We start from the raw sequence: 18,823 nt of genomic DNA, 5'->3' as shown, positions 1-18,823 counted from the left end.
ATAATATGTGTAAGTGGCTTTATCCCTAGCTATAATGGGGATATAACTATAACTATAGGCTTTATCCCTACGGAGTAAAAGGAGACTTATGATTATGCATTAAGGACTAAAGGTGCATTCTGTATAATGGGATTATCAAGTAAAGCCATATAGTGATAATACGTGTACATAGGATAGGGAAAATGGACCTCATCTAAGTAAAGAGAGTCCTTCCCAGTGCAAATAGAATAAAAATATACCCCGCAACTCCATTTAATCAACTGTATTACTGGAGGGGACGGGGGGTTCCTGTGTGTGAGCCGAGGTCTGCTGAGTTTAAGCCCTGAACGTTATAGACAAATTGAGTCCTAGATGTCTCACGCTTCGCGGGACGCTGCTTGAAGCTGGGATTCGGACTAAAGAGTTATGGGATAATCAATCTGACATCGGTTTACGACCGGTGCTCAACAGAGTATTATAATATTTGTGAGGCAGACAACTTTTGTTCTCATCCATGGCCTTGAAAGTCCAGTGATGTTAATCAGCGGCTCTTATAAATAAATAAAATTAAAATAATAATAATTAAATACCTTCTTCCTTGCATCCTTCTGCTCCGGACTGGATTCCATGTTGAGCATATCAGACACAGAGCTGAATATCTGTCCCAGTGCTTCGCCAGACAGCAGACCCTGTTGCTCCAGTTGGGCAACGGTATCTTCTACTGCAGACTGGAGAGCCTCCATCGAAGAACTGGAGTTGCTTTTCCGTACCTTGAGGGAGGACAAATAGCCAGTCGGGCTAAATTATTCCAAGCCCCCGAGCGCTGACCACTACATCAAGTCAACATTCTGTTTTCCTGATGTGGACTTCATGGATTTCATTAACAATGTCGTACTAAAACCATTTATAAACTGTTGTTCACAAATGCTTCATGATGCATTATATCCTGATGATCAACTCTTACAAACTATCCATGAATGAAATATGAATTACGTTACATCAAATAGTTATTATTATTTAAGACACTTAAATAAATATATATATAATAAATAAAATGTGTATTATATAAAAGAATATGTATCATTCATCCAGTTACCATGTAATGCTTTCTAATGCATGTGTAAACAATTTTGTTAATAAATAGTTTATACTTTATAAAGCTTCATAAGGAATCGTTGTTCACCAATAGGTAGTGGTTATAATAAAGATGGATTTAAATAATTTGTAAACTGTATAGTTTATTACTGGTTTGTTATTAGTTTATAAGCATTCATAGTGAAATCACAATTTAAAGGGTTGGATTGGATCATAAAGGTTGGGTTTCTGTAAAATGTCACCAAGAAGCTCTAGTAGGCAACTTTGGAGAAATGATGAAACCCAAGAGTGGGTTCACCTGCCCAGCAGAAATAGAGCTCTGCATCACTTTTAAAACACACAGGCAACAAAGGGTTTCTACAGTCACCAGCAGCTTTAAGCTGAATTTCCCCAAAAAGATAATAAGAAATATTTCACAGCCTCTGGTCGGCAGGTGGTTTTCAATTTTTTTTCAAGCCTCTTTTTCTCCGCCTGATTTTTCTATTTTTTCTCCCCATCCCAATTTAGTCGTTATGCCAATTCCCCCCCTCCCCTACCTGGTTGTTGTGCGCATGTTCCTCCTACTGGTCGGTATAAGGGAACCCTGAAGTCTACCACACGCTTTCTCAGACACATGTGGAGACAGCCAGTGGCTCTGTTTTCACCTGGCAGCGAGGACTCCCATTGGTGAAGCGTAACGCGTGGGAGGTCACGCTGCCTTCACCATTTCCTGCCTTTCGCTGAGCAGGCGCCCAGACCTGACCTGTAGGCGCCGCTGTCCACAACGCCCGATTACCACCCTCGACTTCCCTCCCGCTAACAGAGAGTTTATTTTAATGGGGCTCTATCGAGCAGTAGGGCCCTGGACTGCGGGGTCCCGCAAGGAAGTTGCCTAGGACCCCTCTTATACTAAATTTTTACAAATGACATGCCGTTTGCAATTAGTAGAGCTAATTTGACAATGTATGCCGATGATTCCACTATTTATTATGCGGCTGCAACATGTACAGAGCTTAGTCAGGTTCTGTCTAGTGAGCTGAGCATTATATATAACTGGATAAAATCAAATAAACGTATACTTAATTTATCAAAAACAAAGTGCAGGGAGCTCCAGTAGCTCACCACGTACCGCGAGTGCTATTTCAGCGCCGTGGACAACCGCGCTCGCGCGGATCTGGGGCTGAGCGCGTTCGAATCCCGGACGGCAGCCGTGCCTTTCCCAGAGTGTCTACCCCCCCATCTGAACCCTTTCAGCCTGCTTCTGTCGGTCGAACTTGACCAAGTATGAATGAGAAGAAAAAGCGATAAACGCTAAAAGAACCAGGTGACTGGTCAAAGTAAAAAAAAAAAAAAAAAAAAAAAAAAAAAATGCATAATATTCGGCTCTAATTATAGACTATCACACAATCCCAAATTGAATTTACAGATTGAGGGTCAAACCATTGAACAGGTAAAGACTGTGAAGCTTTTAGGACTCTGGCTTGATGGTGCATTGTCTTGGTCCGATCACATCAACAAGGTGGTTGCCAAAATGGGCAGAGCGGTTGCAGTCACACGGAAGTGCTCACCTTATCTCACATCAGTGCTGTTTCGTCAAGTTGTGTGCTCTATGGTTTTATGTAATTTAGACTACTGCTCTGTAGTATGGTCATCTGCATCCAATGGTCTACTCAGAAAACTACAAGTAGCTCAAAACAAGGCAGCTAGACTGGTCCTAGGCTGCTCACCTAGGGCTAGTGTAGTTGACATGCATGCACGTCTCTCATGGCTCAGTGTTAAGGTAAGATTATCTGCTAACTTAATTACATATTTTCATAGAGTTACTCAAACTCAAACTCCAAAGTTCCTGTATAATTGCATTGTGTACAGCGCAAGTACTCACACACATTCAACCAGGGGGGCAAGGGGTGGATTGATTAATTTACCTCTACCTAAGTCTAATTTTATGAAAAGGGCAGTATTTTATAGGGCGATAGTGTCCTGGAACTGTCTTCCCAGGGTTGTTAGGAACATCAAAGAAAAGGCTAGTTTTAAAAGAAATCTTAAACACTATTTACACTTGCACACACAATAACATTTTGTATTCAGCACAGCTGGAATACATGCACACCCTGATCAATTGTTTTATTTTGGTATAACTGGATTTTACTCTATTCTATGATTAATTGTATTTGTGATATATGCTAGGTGTATGTTATCTTGTGTATATGTATGTTGTTGGACCCCAGGAAGACTAGCTGCCGCTAAGGCGTCAGCTAATGGGGATCCGTTTAAAAAAATTAAATAAAATAAAAATAAAATAACTCAGCCAAACGAGTTAGTATGACGATCGGCCCAAGCCGCAGGCAATGCTGACTCCGGGAGTCGAGACCGCACCCTCTTGCATTGGTGACGAGCGCAATTTCCGCTACGCCATCCGACCGCCCCCTCATTGTGTGTACTTTTTGACGAGGAATGCAATGGTGGTTTTAGTTTTGCAACCCTGGAAATACCACTTGGCAGGCCAAAAGAAACGGCGTCACATGTTTTTGGCCTGTCAAGTGATGTTTGCATGGGCTTAAAAAGTGATGCAGTGCACTCTATTTCTGCTTGGCAGGTAAACTCAGTTTTATACCCAACTGCAGCTTTAACAACCCAAGCAACATTGCAGTTTGCAGATACTGACTGATAGGCAACTCACCATAAATAGCCTATGAAATAAGAACTATCACCGTCCTTCGGATGAAACGTTAAACCGAGGTCCAGACTGAATTTGGTCGTTAAACCCAGAGTGCCTATTTCAAAGAGTAGGGGGTTCCTCGACATTCCTGGCCAAATGCACAATCTGTTTAGTTTAGTTTTTTTTGTTTAGTTTATTTGTTTAGCAAAATATAAAAATAAAATAAAAAATAAAAGTGCTAGGAGGGAATGAAGCCCAAAGGGCTTGTACAAAGTTCCACTCCCATCCCATTGTCCATAAACATATATGAATTAAATACATGTAAACATGGTCTAAATACTGATCAGAGACATAAGTCAGACACTATAGCGGTGTTACGTATTACTTTCACATGGTGGAGGGATACTTACTGTCTGTGGTGCATATTCACATTGTGGTTGTAGTGTGTTGTCACTAATTGGTGGTTTGATTGATACACTGTTTCTTCCTGTTTTTGGTGTTCCATGTTATTAAAATGGCCGCCCTTCTAATTGACACAGGTGTGGTGATGAGGCACCACGCCCTACAAAGGAGAGCAGAGTGCAGGCTGCAGTGTCTCCCACTTCACAAGAGATGTCAGCTCACCAGAGTCTCATCTGCTCTCACAGCTGCTATTTTTGCTATTGTTCTATTTTGGCCTATGTGCCTTGGTTTTGTTATTGACCTTTGGAGTCTGGAACACCCAGCTCTCACCCTTTTTGTCCATGTAAATAGCTGTTCCAATAAATAGTGTTATTTTTGATAAACTCCTGTCTTGTCCTGTGTCCACCACTTTGCATTCAAGGCCTACACGAGCCATACTTTAGGCTTGAATGTAACAAGCGGAAACAAATCGAAGATTGACACGAGCCAATAACGAGAACAATCTTTTTTTTTCTTTTTTTTTTCAAGAAGGTAAAGGAGAGGAGAATAACATATAAACAGTATATAATGAAGAAAAAGAACAAGCAGCCATAGATGTAACACTGATGCACAGGAGTAACTTAATATGTTGATGATTTATGATGAAATTAACAATTTAATCGCCGGGAACGCCGTAACTCGTCTTTCCCCGCCATGCTCATTCTGCCAAAGACGCCGTAACACGTCTTTGATATCAATATTTCAAAAATCTGTGATCGAAATCATATTTCTCCTCCGGGGACCTGAGATATACTGCTGAGCTCCACTCAACTGTCTAACGCAGTGGTTCCCAAACTGTGGTGCGCGCACCCCTTGTGGTGCGCGAGCGCCCTCTAGGTGGTGCGTGACATGAAAAGGCTAATGGTGGTAATTTTTTTTTTGTCTTTTTTTTTTACAATAAAATTTCATACAAATCTTAGTCAAACCTTTAGTATTATGGATATTAAACATGCTGGCAGAGTATTGTCGTGAACATTTTAATTAAATAAAGAAATGCCCTATCCATAGTCGCCGTGGGAAGAGATAAAATAAAAAATTAAATCTGTGCACAGAGACCAGCAACAATTTTTTCTAACAGAAACCCATTGGGGGGTGCGCGAGCTAGGTCGGGAGGTGACAGGGGGTGCACGGCCAAAAAAGTTTGGGAACCGCTGGTCTAACGGTTCAAGAGCGCCATCTGGTGGCCGATCGGCAGATCGGCCAACAGGAAGTGACGCGCCAAAAAGGAAGTGCTCATCCATATTTCGTCCGGGCACTCGCGATCGTTAGCCGGACTCCATCTCGACACACTGGATAATCAATCGCTCGCCCTAACTCAATAAACAACGTTATTTGGACGTATATAGTATTATACAACCTGGAAATGGTTAATCTACATCAACATCCCATAATAGCAAAATGTCTACTCCAGGCTGATCGCCCAACGCCGCGAGGAAGGTACGGTGAGTTTCAACGTTATTTTCTAACGTCTTCTATACTAACTGATCTGATGAATATGACCCACCCTAGATGAATGATATAACGTTGCCCACGGAATTATAAACGACCCCCCGCCCATCCGGTCAACATCAAATGATACGTAGTAACGTCTAGAAGTACCTCCAGTTGAAATTTTTTATCTGGCACAGATCGCTATCAAACTGTATTTCATCATCAATATAATGCATTTGGGGCTATAAATCAAGTTCTGGAGAAAGCTGCAGAAAACGATAAAAACATACTTATACTTTAGACCGTATTTTAGTATGAATATGTGAATGAAAAAGTATAACGTTGCTACACCCTGAACAATAGATATAGGACATTGAATGGGCCATAATAATGTCAATTTAGCAATACAATTTAAAAGGTTATAGCCCTGCAAAGAAGGGGAACTTCTCCATAGACAAATAGAGCTGGCTAGGGATGGTAAATTATGAATTTAACCATGGCGATCAAAGTGTTAAATGAGATTTTAGTTGTTTTTTAAATATTTATAAGGAGGTCTCTGACATCAAGGCCACCTAATCATCCCTCCCCCTGAGCCTTTCAGCCATTGCATAGTGTGATGTGTGCCTGGTGCCAGTATATGGCAGCCATTGAGCCTGCATAGCCCAAGGTTGGGTGCTACACAGTGCATGGTGGTGAAGGAGGCAATTTCCACCCTGCATTGTAAAGCACTTTGTAAAGTGAAAGGCGCTATATAAGTGCAATGATTATTCCAAGACTCCACTTAATCAGTATTCATGAAACACATGTTAATATCCACTAAAATACATGGTAAAACATACATGTTAAAATGTTTATTCGGATTAGTTAATTGTATCTGCATTGTTCAGCATATTTCACATTGTTTGATTATTGTATATTGGATTATTGTATATTGGATTATTGTATATTGGAGCTTGTCTTGTGCGTGTGTACTAGTCCAAGTCCTTTGTCATGTTTACTTGTAATGTTATATGTTATGATGTAAGTATTATGTTGCACGGTCACAATGTCTGTTTTTTGTGGACCCCAGGAAGAATAGCTACTGTGATGCTGTAGCTAATTGGGGATCCTAATAAACTAAACTAAACTAAACTAAACCCCACCGCTTCATCACCTGGAGAATAAATACACACTCCATAATGTTAGATACTTTCCCCCCCTGTGATACATGCATAGTGACAGAATACCTGAGTGGTGATAGTTGTGATAGTTGCACTACTCTTCTCGTGTCCATCTTTCACAGTCACCAGCACAGATAGGCTGTAATTGTTGTTCTCATCTCCGAGAGGCAGGAAGATGGACTTTACTTCATTTGTATCACTGCACCTCAGATGTTTGCCTGCGAGACAAGCGTTTGTGATCGTTAGAAACACAGCTATGACTCATCTCTTACGCCTCTGCATTGGGGTCGGAGAAAACATCAAAGTGCCTCTCAGACGACATCCATTAGGTTCACTGTGAGCCGGTGTGGGTCAAAAGCTTTGACCGCGTCATTCTCACCTGTGTCTGTTTGGAAACAATATAGACAGCTGCCTGAGGAGCAGGAGGAGCTGGGTTCACAGCTGATGTTGAAAGCATCGAGCACCGTTCCTGACAGCGGGGAGATACTACACGATGGGGGACTTGGAGCAGCTGTTCCGAGTGGCATGGCACCGGGTATGGGAATCGTGAACCTGGCAAAGCCTGGGTCCTCCTTACCTGCAAAAAAAGAAAAGGAAATACAATTGAAAATGCATTTAAAAACCAATGGAATTTTTCCTGGAAAATAAGAGCAGACTAAATATTCCAATTAAAGGGCAAATGGACAAGGTTCTTGCGAAGATAAACTAGATAGGCTAAACTAATGTGTAAAGGCTTCAACAGATGGCAGAGAAACTTGGGTGACCACAGCCAGGGTGATTTTAAAGGGATATGGATGGATACATTCAGGTCTGTAACTGGTAGCGCTACTAAATAGAAAAAAGGGGAAAAAGAAAAGAATTAAGTTAATTTGTATGTAAAATCCTAGACAAACATTAGTCCACAAACAACATTTCCAATTCATTGTCTCTGAAGCTGCATATGTCCACTGGGGACCTTTAAAGCAACTGCTTCTTTTCCATGTTGAAATGACAGCCTCCTGCATGTTCATGAAAGTGCTGAGAGTTGAGCAAGCTTTTGTTCACAGTTCAGCAAAAGACGCTGTGCTTCAAATTGGTTTCCAGAGCGGGCACGCTACTAAACACAGGTGGTCTTTGAACATCTTGATTAATAATCAACATGCTGCTCCTCCCTCCCCATCAACATGGACCCCCTGCAATTTGCATACCGCCCCAACAGGTCCACGGAGGACGCCATAGCCCATGTGCTGCACACAGCAGCATCACACCTGGACAAGAGGAAGGGGAACTATGTGAGTGTAGTGGGCACTTACATGGGCACTTACCTGGACGGGACATAATCCACCTACACTGTCACTTTAAGGACACGGGGCATCCGGGGTATCTAGAGCGGCCATATTAACGCTTGACTTTGTTTGTCGTGGTATCCATGGCTATGCTATTAAATGATGCACACTGACGTAACTCTCTTTGGTCGTGATTTCCCGTCTCCTACATTGGTGAACCTGACGTTCTTGGACGCTTTCAAGAACGATTGAACAATGGAACAGGCAGTCGCGCTGAAGTTTATGGAAGCAGCAGTTGCGCTGAAATTGCCAGAGTTCTGGGAAACGCAAGCTACTGCATGGTTTGTGCAGGCGGAGGCGCAGTTTGCAATAAAGAAAATAACGGAGGATGACACTAAGTACTATCACGTTGTCGCTGTGCTGGGGACTAACACGGCAGCCAGAGTGGTGAGTCTACTCACAAACCCTCCGGCGCACGATAAATATGGCACGCTGAAGGCACACTTGTTGAAGTGTTTTGAACTGTCTGAGGTGGAACGAGCTAACCGGCTGTTTTCATTGCAAGGTCTGGGCGACAGTAAACCGTCCGAGCTTATGGATAGGATGTTGGCGTTGATGGGAGAACATGAGCCCAACCATTTTCTCTTCCAACAGCTGTTCTTGCGCCAGTTACCGGCTCAGGTAAGGGCTGCCTTGGCCAACACAACAATAAATGACTGCCGTATGTTAGCCGCGGAGGCGGATAAGTTCTTTTTGGCCAGCCAGCAGCAACACTGTACGGCCGTGTTCTATCATGACCAACCCTCTACCTCTCACCATGGGGATTATACCGTCGCTGCTGCGGTGGCAGCCCCTCCCAAGCGAGGGAGAGACACTGGCTGGTGTTTCTTTCACACAAAGTATGGAGCCAGGGCTAACCAATGCCGTCCCCCATGTACTTACAAGGGGCCGGGAAACACCCGGGCCGGCGCTCAACAGTGGCCATGAGCGTTGGTGGGGCCGGCAGGCTACTGTTTATTCGGGACAACATCTCAGGCAGGCGTTTCATGTGCGACACAGGGGCACAGAGAAGCGTGCTGCCTGCGTCAAGGGTGGACACCCTGGCCGACGGGCATGGGCTCCCTATGGAAGCTGCCAATGGTACTACGATCCGCACGTATGGCAGTAGGCTAGTGGAGTTGTGTTTTGGTGAGCGGCGGTTTAGCTGGGACTTCATTACTGCTGATGTGTCTGTGCCCCTGCTGGGTGCTGATTTTCTGTGTGCCTATGGATTGTTGGTGGTTGTCAGGAACAATCGATTGATCGACGCCACCACCTTTTGTTCATTTGAATGTACTGTCGGGGCAGCGCCTCCTGTGGGTTTGTCTAACATGTTGTCTGTTACAGATGAGTTTCACCAGCTGCTAGCCGAGTTCCCTGTCCTTACCCAACCCACTTTCTCGTCCTCCACCAGTAAGCACGGTGTGGAGCATCACATCGCTACGGCAGGTGCGCCAGTCTACTCCCGGGCTCGGCGCCTAGATCCTGCCAAGCTGGCCGTGGCCAAGGCAGAGTTTTCCAACATGGAGAACCTGGGTATTATCCGTCGTTCTGACAGCCCATGGGCCTCACCCCTTCACATTGTCCCCAAGGCTGCCGGCGGGTGGCGCCCGTGTGGTGATTACCGCCGCCTTAACGAGGTAACCACACCGGACCGATACCCGGTTCCACATATTTTCCACCCACCTGGCCCGGAAGCTCATATTTTCAAAAATAGATTTAGTTCGAGGTTACCACCAGGTGCCGGTCCACCCAGCGGACATCCCTAAGACGGCGGTGATTACTCCCTTTGGTTTGTTTGAGTTCTTGCGCATGCCATTTGGGCTTAAAAACGCAGCACAGACATTCCAGCGCTTGATGGACTCTGTGTTACGGGACCTGCCTTTTTTGTTTGTCTACCTAGATGACATCTTAGTCGCCAGTACCACCAAGGCAGAGCACTTGTCCCATCTCAGGACCCTTTTCCACCGACTCAGTCAGCATGGGCTCATAATTAACCCAGCTAAATGTCAGTTTGGGCTGTCTAGGATCGATTTCCTCTGGCACCACGTCACCAAAGATGGGGCAGTTCCCCTCCCATCTAAGGTTGACGCCATAGCAAATTTTCCACTGCCACCCACCATCAAGGCTCTGCAAGAGTTCCTTGGCATGGTACATTTTTACCATCGGTTTGTCCCCCGGGCTGCTCAGCTAATGCGACCTCTTTACGAGGCTCTCAGGGGTAAAATCGCCAAACATGTGGTGGACTGGACGGACGAGAGACGCAAGGCGTTTGTCGATACTAAAACCGCCCTGGCCAATGCAATCAGGCTGGCACACCCACTTCCCAACGCCCCTGTTGCCATCACCACTGATGCTTCAGACTATGCTGTTGGAGCGGTATACGAGCAGTGGGTGAGTGGGGCTTGGCAGCCACTGGCGTTTTTTAGCCGACAGCTTCGTCCTAATGAGTGCAAATATAGCACTTTTGATAGGCTCCTCGCCCTCTATCTGGCCGTGCGGCATTTCCGTTCCCTGCTGGAGGCTCGTTCGTTCACGGCATTTGTAGACCACAAGCCACTCACTTTTGCTATGGCTAAAGTAAGTGAGCCATGGTCTGCCCGTCAGCAGAGGCACCTGTCATATATCTCAGAGTTTACCACGGATATTCAGCATGTCGCAGGCAGGGACAATCTAGTGGCAGACTGTCTCTCTCGGGCCTTGATCGGGGCCGTCCATGTTGGTTTAGACTATGCACGCATGGCCTCAGACCAGGTTTCCGACCTGGACGTTCAGGCCTACAGGACGGCCATCACAGCACTCAGGCTGGAGGATGTGGCATTTAATGAGGTTAACGGCACACTCCTGTGCGACGTTTCCACGGTGCGGCCGCGACCCGTGGTGCCCAGCAGTTGGAGACGTCATGTTTTTGACATCATACATGGTCTCTCTCACCCCGGTAACAGGGCTTCTCAAAAGCAGGTGGCAGCCAAGTTCATTTGGCACGGGCTGAAAAAGGATGTGAGCGGGTGGGTTAAGACCTGTGTGATGTGCCAGCGCGCTAAGGTACACCGCCACATTAAAGCTCCTTTGGCCCAGTTCTCCGTGCCCGAAAGGAGGTTTGACCATGTGAATGTGGACCTGGTGGGTCCATTGCCCCCATCGCATGGTTTCACATACCTCCTCACGATGGTGGACAGAACCACTCGGTGGCCAGAGGCCGTTCCGCTGTCATCCACAACGTCCACTGATGTGGCTCGGGCGTTTATATATACGTGGGTGGCCCGGTTCGGTGCTCCGTCTGACCTTTCGTCGGACCGTGGACTTCAGTTCACCTCTGAGCTTTGGTCCGAGATTGCCAGAAACTTAGGCGTGAGACTGCACCGCACTACCGCTTATCACCCGCAGGCTAACGGTTTGTGTGAGCGGTTTCACCGGTCCATGAAGGCTTCTCTCCGAGCTACCCTTAGCGATGGTAGTTGGGTCGACAGGCTCCCGTGGGTCATGTTGGGTCTCAGGACCGCCCCCAAGGATGATCTCCAGTCATCGTCGGCTGAGCTGGTCTATGGCCAACCGCTGCGGGTCCCCGGGGAGTTTTTACCTGACACCACAGACCCCTGGTCTGCGACCCAGCAGCGCGTTTCAAACTTGGAGAACGCTAGGGCATTTGTGCCGGTCCCCACCTCGCAGCATGGTTTGCCACAGACTCGTGTTCCACCGGCCTCCAGGCGACGGAATACGTGTTCATACGGCACGATGCCCACCGCGGGTCCTTTCAACCCCCCTACGATGGCCCGTTTCGGGTCCTACAGACGGGAAGTAAGACCTTCGTGGTGGACATTGGCGGTAAACCGGAACATGTCTCGGTGGACAGGCTTAAGCCAGCTCACTTGGATGTGGATCACCCCGTGGCACTCGCTTTTTGAAAATATGAGTCCCTCACCGCCCATTAGGCACCTTGCCCCTTGCCCTCCCCGCCACCGCAAGGCCCCAGGGGGTCCCACGTTAGCTCATATGCCGGCTCCAGTTGTTCGGAGCCGTTATGGTCGGGAGGTCTGTCTACCGACCTGTTTTGTGAGTTAGTAGGGTGAATTCTGGGGGGACATATGTAGTGGGCACTTACATGGGCACTTACCTGGACGGGACATAATCCACCTACACTGTCACTTTAAGGACACGGGGCATCCGGGGTATCTAGAGCGGCCATATTAACGCTTGACTTTGTTTGTTGTGGTATCCATTGCTATGCTATTAAATGATGCACACTGATGTGTGGTGAAAGAAACTTCACTCTCTTTGGTCGTGATTTCCCGTCTCCTACATGAGAATGCTATTCATCGACTACAGCTCGGCATTCAATACCATAGTCCCCTCCATACTCATAGCCAAGCTCAGGGACCTGGGCTTGAACTATGACCTCTGCCAGTGGGTCTTGGACTTCCTGACGGGCAGACCCCAGGTGGTGAGAGCAGGCAACTGCACCTCCTCATCCATCACTCTCAACATAGGGGCCCCCCAGGGCTGTGTTCTGAGTCCCCTCCTCTACTCCCTGTACACACACGACTGTGTGGCTCAGCGGAGTAGCAATACAATCATCAAATTTGCTGATGACACAGTGGTGGTGGGCCTGATCTCTGCCAACGACGAGAGGGCCTACCTGGAAGAGGTCAAGGTCCTGGCGGGATGGTGCCAGGAAAACAGCCTCTCCCTGAACGTCAGCAAAACAAAGGAGATGATTGTGGACTTCAGGAGGTCGGGGGTCAAGGACTACAGCCCCCTCAGCATCGACGGGGCACCGGTTGAGAGAGTCAACAGCTTTAAATACCTCGGAGCCTACATATCCGAGGACTTGACATGGACCACACACATTGACAGTGTTGTGAAGAAGGCACGACAACGCCTCTACTTCCTCAGGCGCCTAAGGAAGTTCCAAGTCAGTCAGAAGATCCTTAAGAACTTCTACTCATGTACAATAGAGAGCATCCTGACTGGCAACATCACCTCCTGGTTTGGGAATAGCACTGCACAAGACCGAAGCAGACTACAAAGAGTGACACGTTCAGCCGAACACACAATTGGAGGGGGGCTCCCCACCCTCCAGAACATTTACAACAAGCGGTGCAGGGGCAAGGCTAAGAGAATCATTAAAGACTCCAGTCACCCGAACAACTGCCTCTTTGAACTGCTGCGGTCAGGCAAGCGATACCGGAGTCTCAAGGCAAGCACAGAAAGACTCAGAAGAAGCTTCTATCCCCAGGCCATCAGGCTGCTAAACGAACAATGAACACTACACAACAACAACAACCATCAAACGCACATAGCACACACATCCACACGCACACACTCACTTTAAACAAACACACTGTAGCACCCACTCCACACACTTTATAGCACACACTCACTTTAAACAAACACACTGTAGCACCCACTCCCCACACTTTATATTTATTGATGAAGGATTGCACTACAACTCGTACACCTTACTGTAAATTGTACCTAAGTTGTACCTCATCCCATTTCTGCTTTGCACTATATAGTATTGTACATTAGTACACTGCATAGTATTGTATATTATATGGTAACTCAGTTACGTCTATTCTGCATCGAACATTGTACATATGTCTATACTGAACACTGTGACCTCATTTTCTACTTCTAAATTACATGCTATACTATGTTATTTGATACTATCTTGTCTAGCACAGTCTCTGGAGCGTAACAGTAAGAAGCATTTTGTATGAAAGTATTCTGTACTTCTGTATGACAACTATTAAAGAAACTTGAAACTTGAAACTTGAAACATAATGGTTCATGATTAGGAATAATGTGTGAAATTTGCTTTAGGGTGACTATATTACCTAAGGATATGTTACTAATAACCAGCGTCATTCAAATGATGAGGAAAAACTGCTTTGGTTCTGAGGAAAAACATTACTGCTAGGTTACCGCTGGTTTATGCTGTACAGAGAAACAGTTGAGCAATTTTTGTTCTAGACATATCTAGCCATACTATTTTTAATCCTTTTAATCCACAACATTGTCCCATTCACTCTGGTGTCATTTGTTGCTAGGTAAGCGCCGGTTCGTGCCGTATACATTTTCATCCATGCCGTCTAATGCCTTCTCTCCACTAGCCAGGGTTTAGCCATGCTGTGCTCTGGCACACAGTGAGCGTCTCCATTGTCTTTAGAACCTGGCCACACCTGGCTGAGACAGACACCTTTCACAACCTGGCCAAACCCCGGCTGAGACAGACACCTTTCACAACCTGGCCAAACCCCGGCTGAGACAGACACCTTTCACAACCTGGCCAGACCTGGCCGGGACTGTTGTATCATCATGGTTTAGCTTGTGTGTCACAATTGTCGATGTGAATTCTGAAAGGTTGCCTAGCAACCACAGAGTTTACAAGAAACACAACAGAGATGCAAACTCAACCATACCATACCAAACCTGGCCATGGCTAGCTCTAGCCAGGCTGAGCTAATGGAGACACAAACCCAACCATACCATACCAAACCTGGCCATGGCTAGCTCTAGCCAGGCTGAACATAGCTAATGAAGACACAAACCCAACCATACCATACCATACCATACCATACCAAACCAAACCAAACCTGGCCATGGCTAGCCTCAGCCAGGCTCAACATAGCTAATGGAGACAAGGCATTAGCTTACCACAGTTGGTGGTGTGTAAGGTTGCCTAGCAAAGAATAAAAAAGAGGCAAACACACCATAAGCGATCACATTGATGTTCTGTGAGGCAGCCTCTGCCTCTCTGAGGTGTGGGCTGTACACAGAGTATTCACCACCACCATCCTGCTGCTCTACAGGCGGCCTCCTCCCTTCTGTGGTGTAACAGTCTTTGAGGTCACCCTGGGGGGAAGAATCATCCAATTATATGCAACTATAACTTTTTATTACAGCTCCTTAACACATACGTTTAAATATGAACATACACATTTATATTGGAGTCTCAAACTTACTGTCAAAGGTTTTGGGTCTTCAATATACCAAACCATGTCCGGGCAAGTAGTCAGACAGGTCACTCTTAGTTTTACCTGGTCGCTCACATTTACTGAAGAACAATCATCACAGCTGCAAGAATAAAAGTAAAGGTAAGTCAAACACAACCCTATGCCATCATGAATGTCCAGACACAGTTGGTATATTACTTCGCTCCTGTTTGCATGAATCTCATACAGAAAATGGTCAATTTTGAGGATAGCTTATAATGACCATATTCAAACGACTGCCTTTTTGCTCATAATCATCCTGGGAAGGTGGGAACAGGGTGGAAAGGAACCCAACCTGAGCATGACATTAGAGCAAAATGGCCACCGTGTGTGAATACGGTCAATGGTCTATTGGTTCCAGTGCCTCCGTTTTTACCTAATGGTGACGTCTTTGAATTCCTTTGGAGTAACGCTGATGCACTGAGATGTTGAAACAAGGTGGATCCATTTCCCAAACCATGTTTGTTTCCTCACAGAAAAAATATATTTTAAAATATCAAATGGATTTGGAAGGCAGTCTTTTTCAATGACATGAGTCGTGTCCGTTGTCTTGTTGTTGCATTTACAATTTCCTTCTGTATGGATAAAAAACAGGATACGTTCTAAATACATTTATAAATAATGGTAACCATATAATAACAACCATATTTTAAAACGTTCATATATTATTATTACTAGTTAACCTTATTAACTTATTGTATTACTTACATATTATAATTGTAATAGTTATATAACTATTATAACATGGCAAAATATAGGCCTACACAGTAAATTTCGCAGAGTAAATTTTACTCAAACTCAGTTTGAGTAAAAATCTGTGAAATGTACTGTGTACTAGCTATTTAGTTGATCCTCTATTAAGCATCAACGTTTCAAATGGGCTTATAGGGTACGTTGGCTTAAATGGTATGCTTACACTAATTACATTTTTTGTCACACTTACCACATTTCCATTCAAATTCGTTCCATTTGCTAGTTAATGCTCCCATTTCAGTCACAGCAAGTGTGACACTCTGAGTGTGGTCAACCAGAGTGTCTGGACTAGCAGTGATTCTCAAGGGATAAGTTCTTACACTGCCTGTCTGAAAATGGAAAACAAAGTCAGCAACAAAGTGTAGTTTGAGTTCACTTATAGTCAGAGTGCTGTAACATCACCGTAAGCCTAATTCATTAGATCAATGTAGACTTACTATGTAAATTTTTGTATTGGATTCTATTATATGTTGTACCAATTGCACATCGTTGCGGGCAAGATCACCCGCATTTCATTGTATATCCGTATGCCGTGACAAATAAACTTGACTCTTGACTTGACTTGACTTGACTAAACAGATTATGTGAACAACCTAGATCACATTTAGAAGCACGGGTCATTTAGATTGAGGTAAACACACATTTGGACTGTGCTAAAATCATCATTACATCTCACATACTGAGTTTTCATGGTCATCCTGGGAGAAACCGGAGTAATTCTGGCAAGCCTTTATTATGTTCCTTAGATCCACGTCCACCTCCATGGCAGAGAAGAGATTCACTGCTTTTACTTTCACATCCAACGGCCCTGTAACAAAACAGCTTGTAGTTCAGAGTGTTTCCATTACTCCATTTCCAACGTGTGTAACACTTATTGCTGGTAAAAAAATATATTGATTAATGAATTTATCATTTTAAAAATGTTTGTGGGTCCAAAATGAATGTTGTTGTTTACATGTTGCAGGCATGTATCCAATCCCTACTTCCAATTTCCCCACGTAGAAACCTGAATAAATGACTTGCTTGTACTCTAGTGTGACATCTAGACAGTCATAATAATAATAATACATTTAATTTATATAGCACACTTTAAACGCAAACAAGATCTCAAGGTGCTAATGGCTGAATGTTATAGATAACACCTTTAAAGACATTGACATTTTGGATTTTAGTTGGTTAATTTCATCCATACTATCTTCTTGTCTGACTCTAGAGGAGACGGTAAGCCCATAATGTTGGCGTGTTCCTTTAACATTGTTAGCTTTCCCCATTCAAACACATTCAGCTTACAGGTATAGCACCCCGTGGTATGATTGAGGATTGCTAACAAACAATGCTAACAGACAATTTTAGGCAAATTGAAGGACAAATGTAGAAACGTTCTCCCACATGTGACAAGTGTCCGTGAAAAATAACCAACTAGAATTCAAAATGTCAAAGTATTCCTTTTTGTACACATTTGTGTACCTTTAATTGTGGTGGAGATGTTATAAACGTGTAAGCTGCCATTCAACATGTCTCTGGTTTCGGAGAAGGAGTCGTTGTCTCCGGCCAGAGAGAAGACCAGTTGCCCGGGGGCTCCCCGCTCTAGGGAAACACCGATGTTGATATCTGGAGAGTCGGGACATTCGTCATCCTGCGCTATTGCGGAGGCCAGCAGGCCCTCGACCGGCTCCAGCAGACACACCCGGAGCTCCGTGGATACCCCTTGAGTGTTAACACCGTTGGACGCGTGCAGGGTCAACTGGTGGCAGCCGGGCCCCAGCTGCTCCGTGGCCGCGGAGCTCACAGTGACATTCTGGGGGACGATTCCTCTGTTCGCTGACCAATTTCCAAGCAGGGTCTCTCCCGTTTGGATTTTGTACGTCAAATTTGTACCTGAATGACGGCAACAATTTTTATTATAGTTTATCTTTTTTTATTAGAAGAATTTATGCAAATGTATACATTCCAATTATACATTCAAATTATACATCTTCCATTTCATTCCCCATTCCTATCCCCTAACCCCACCCCATCCCACCCAAGGAGAGCGACAACAAACATAGGTTATAATACACATAAATAAACTATTCAAATAATTAAACATAAATACAGATGTGACAGAAAAAAACTACGTAAAAAGAAATTAAGTAAAATTAAAAGAAATAAGAATAAAAAATTATAATATTAATAATAATAAAATAAAAAATAAACAGTAATAATAATATATAATATAAGTAATACTCTCCATTCTGGTAGCATGTTTTACAGATAGTTATATATATTAAAAAAAGAAAATAGATTTAACACCCTCAGCGGTAGTAAGACCACAATGCCATCTCCCCAGCCATACGTGGTCTAGCAGTGTCAGAAAGGTAGGTAGGGGAAGGAGGGGGGTCATGGGGTCCGAGGTTTGGAAGGAGAAGGGACTTAGGTCATATGGGTTTTGAAATTAAGTAGGAAGGGCTGCCATGTTTTGTGGAAAGTATCTGTGTGGCCTTGTGTTGTGAATCTGATTGTCTTCTCTGATGTATGAGAGACATAACATCCCTCATCCAGTGCACATGTGAAGGGGGAGTGGCTGCCTTCCAGTTGAATAGGATGAGGCGTCTGGCAATAAGTGAGGCAAAGGCCATAGCATTGGATTGCCCAATAGATATAGTGGCTTTCTCCGGTGTCAGGCCAAATAATGCAATGAGAAGGCATGGATGAACATTCACAGCAAAGATATCTGAGGATGCAATCCTACCTTGAGGGGAGAGAACAGATGGTGGAAGTAAACGGTACTCTACCCCCCCTCACAGTGAGTTGTGGTGTTCCACAAGGAAGCATACTAGGACCGCTACTGTTCCTAATTTATGCAAATGACATGTCGTCAGCTTGTGACTGCAACTTGTTCTTGTTTGCGGACGACTCAGCCCTGCTGGTCTCTGACAAGAACAAGTTACAGGTTGAAAAAACCCTCAGCTCAGAACTCGGCAGAATCTGCACCTGAATCGGCACAAACTATCATTACACCTGGGTAAAACAGAGTCCATTCTCTTC

At 44.8% G+C, this 18,823-nt stretch overlaps 1 protein-coding gene across 1 annotated transcript in view; it reads right to left on the bottom strand.

Moving 5' to 3' along the window:
* Window positions 1-18,823, bottom strand: part of LOC311246894 (polycystin-1-like protein 2) — a gene marked incomplete at its 5' end in the record, with an annotated part of 86,235 nt that overhangs the window by 50,506 nt on the left and 16,906 nt on the right. The window contains 9 exons of the mRNA XM_084337135.1: window positions 570-749; window positions 6,811-6,962; window positions 7,124-7,321; window positions 14,762-14,903; window positions 15,014-15,125; window positions 15,420-15,618; window positions 15,987-16,125; window positions 16,477-16,604; window positions 17,264-17,674. Of these exons, the coding sequence (XP_084193261.1) occupies window positions 570-749; window positions 6,811-6,962; window positions 7,124-7,321; window positions 14,762-14,903; window positions 15,014-15,125; window positions 15,420-15,618; window positions 15,987-16,125; window positions 16,477-16,604; window positions 17,264-17,674 (1,661 nt within the window). The remainder of the gene's footprint in view (window positions 1-569; window positions 750-6,810; window positions 6,963-7,123; window positions 7,322-14,761; window positions 14,904-15,013; window positions 15,126-15,419; window positions 15,619-15,986; window positions 16,126-16,476; window positions 16,605-17,263; window positions 17,675-18,823) is intronic.

This window comes from Notolepis coatsorum (genome assembly GCF_963971535.1).
Source record: "Notolepis coatsorum genome assembly, chromosome: 20".
Taxonomy (NCBI): domain Eukaryota; kingdom Metazoa; phylum Chordata; class Actinopteri; order Aulopiformes; family Paralepididae; genus Notolepis; species Notolepis coatsorum.
The sequence above is the reverse complement of the archived record's forward strand: the minus strand, read 5'-3'. Positions and strand labels throughout refer to the sequence as shown.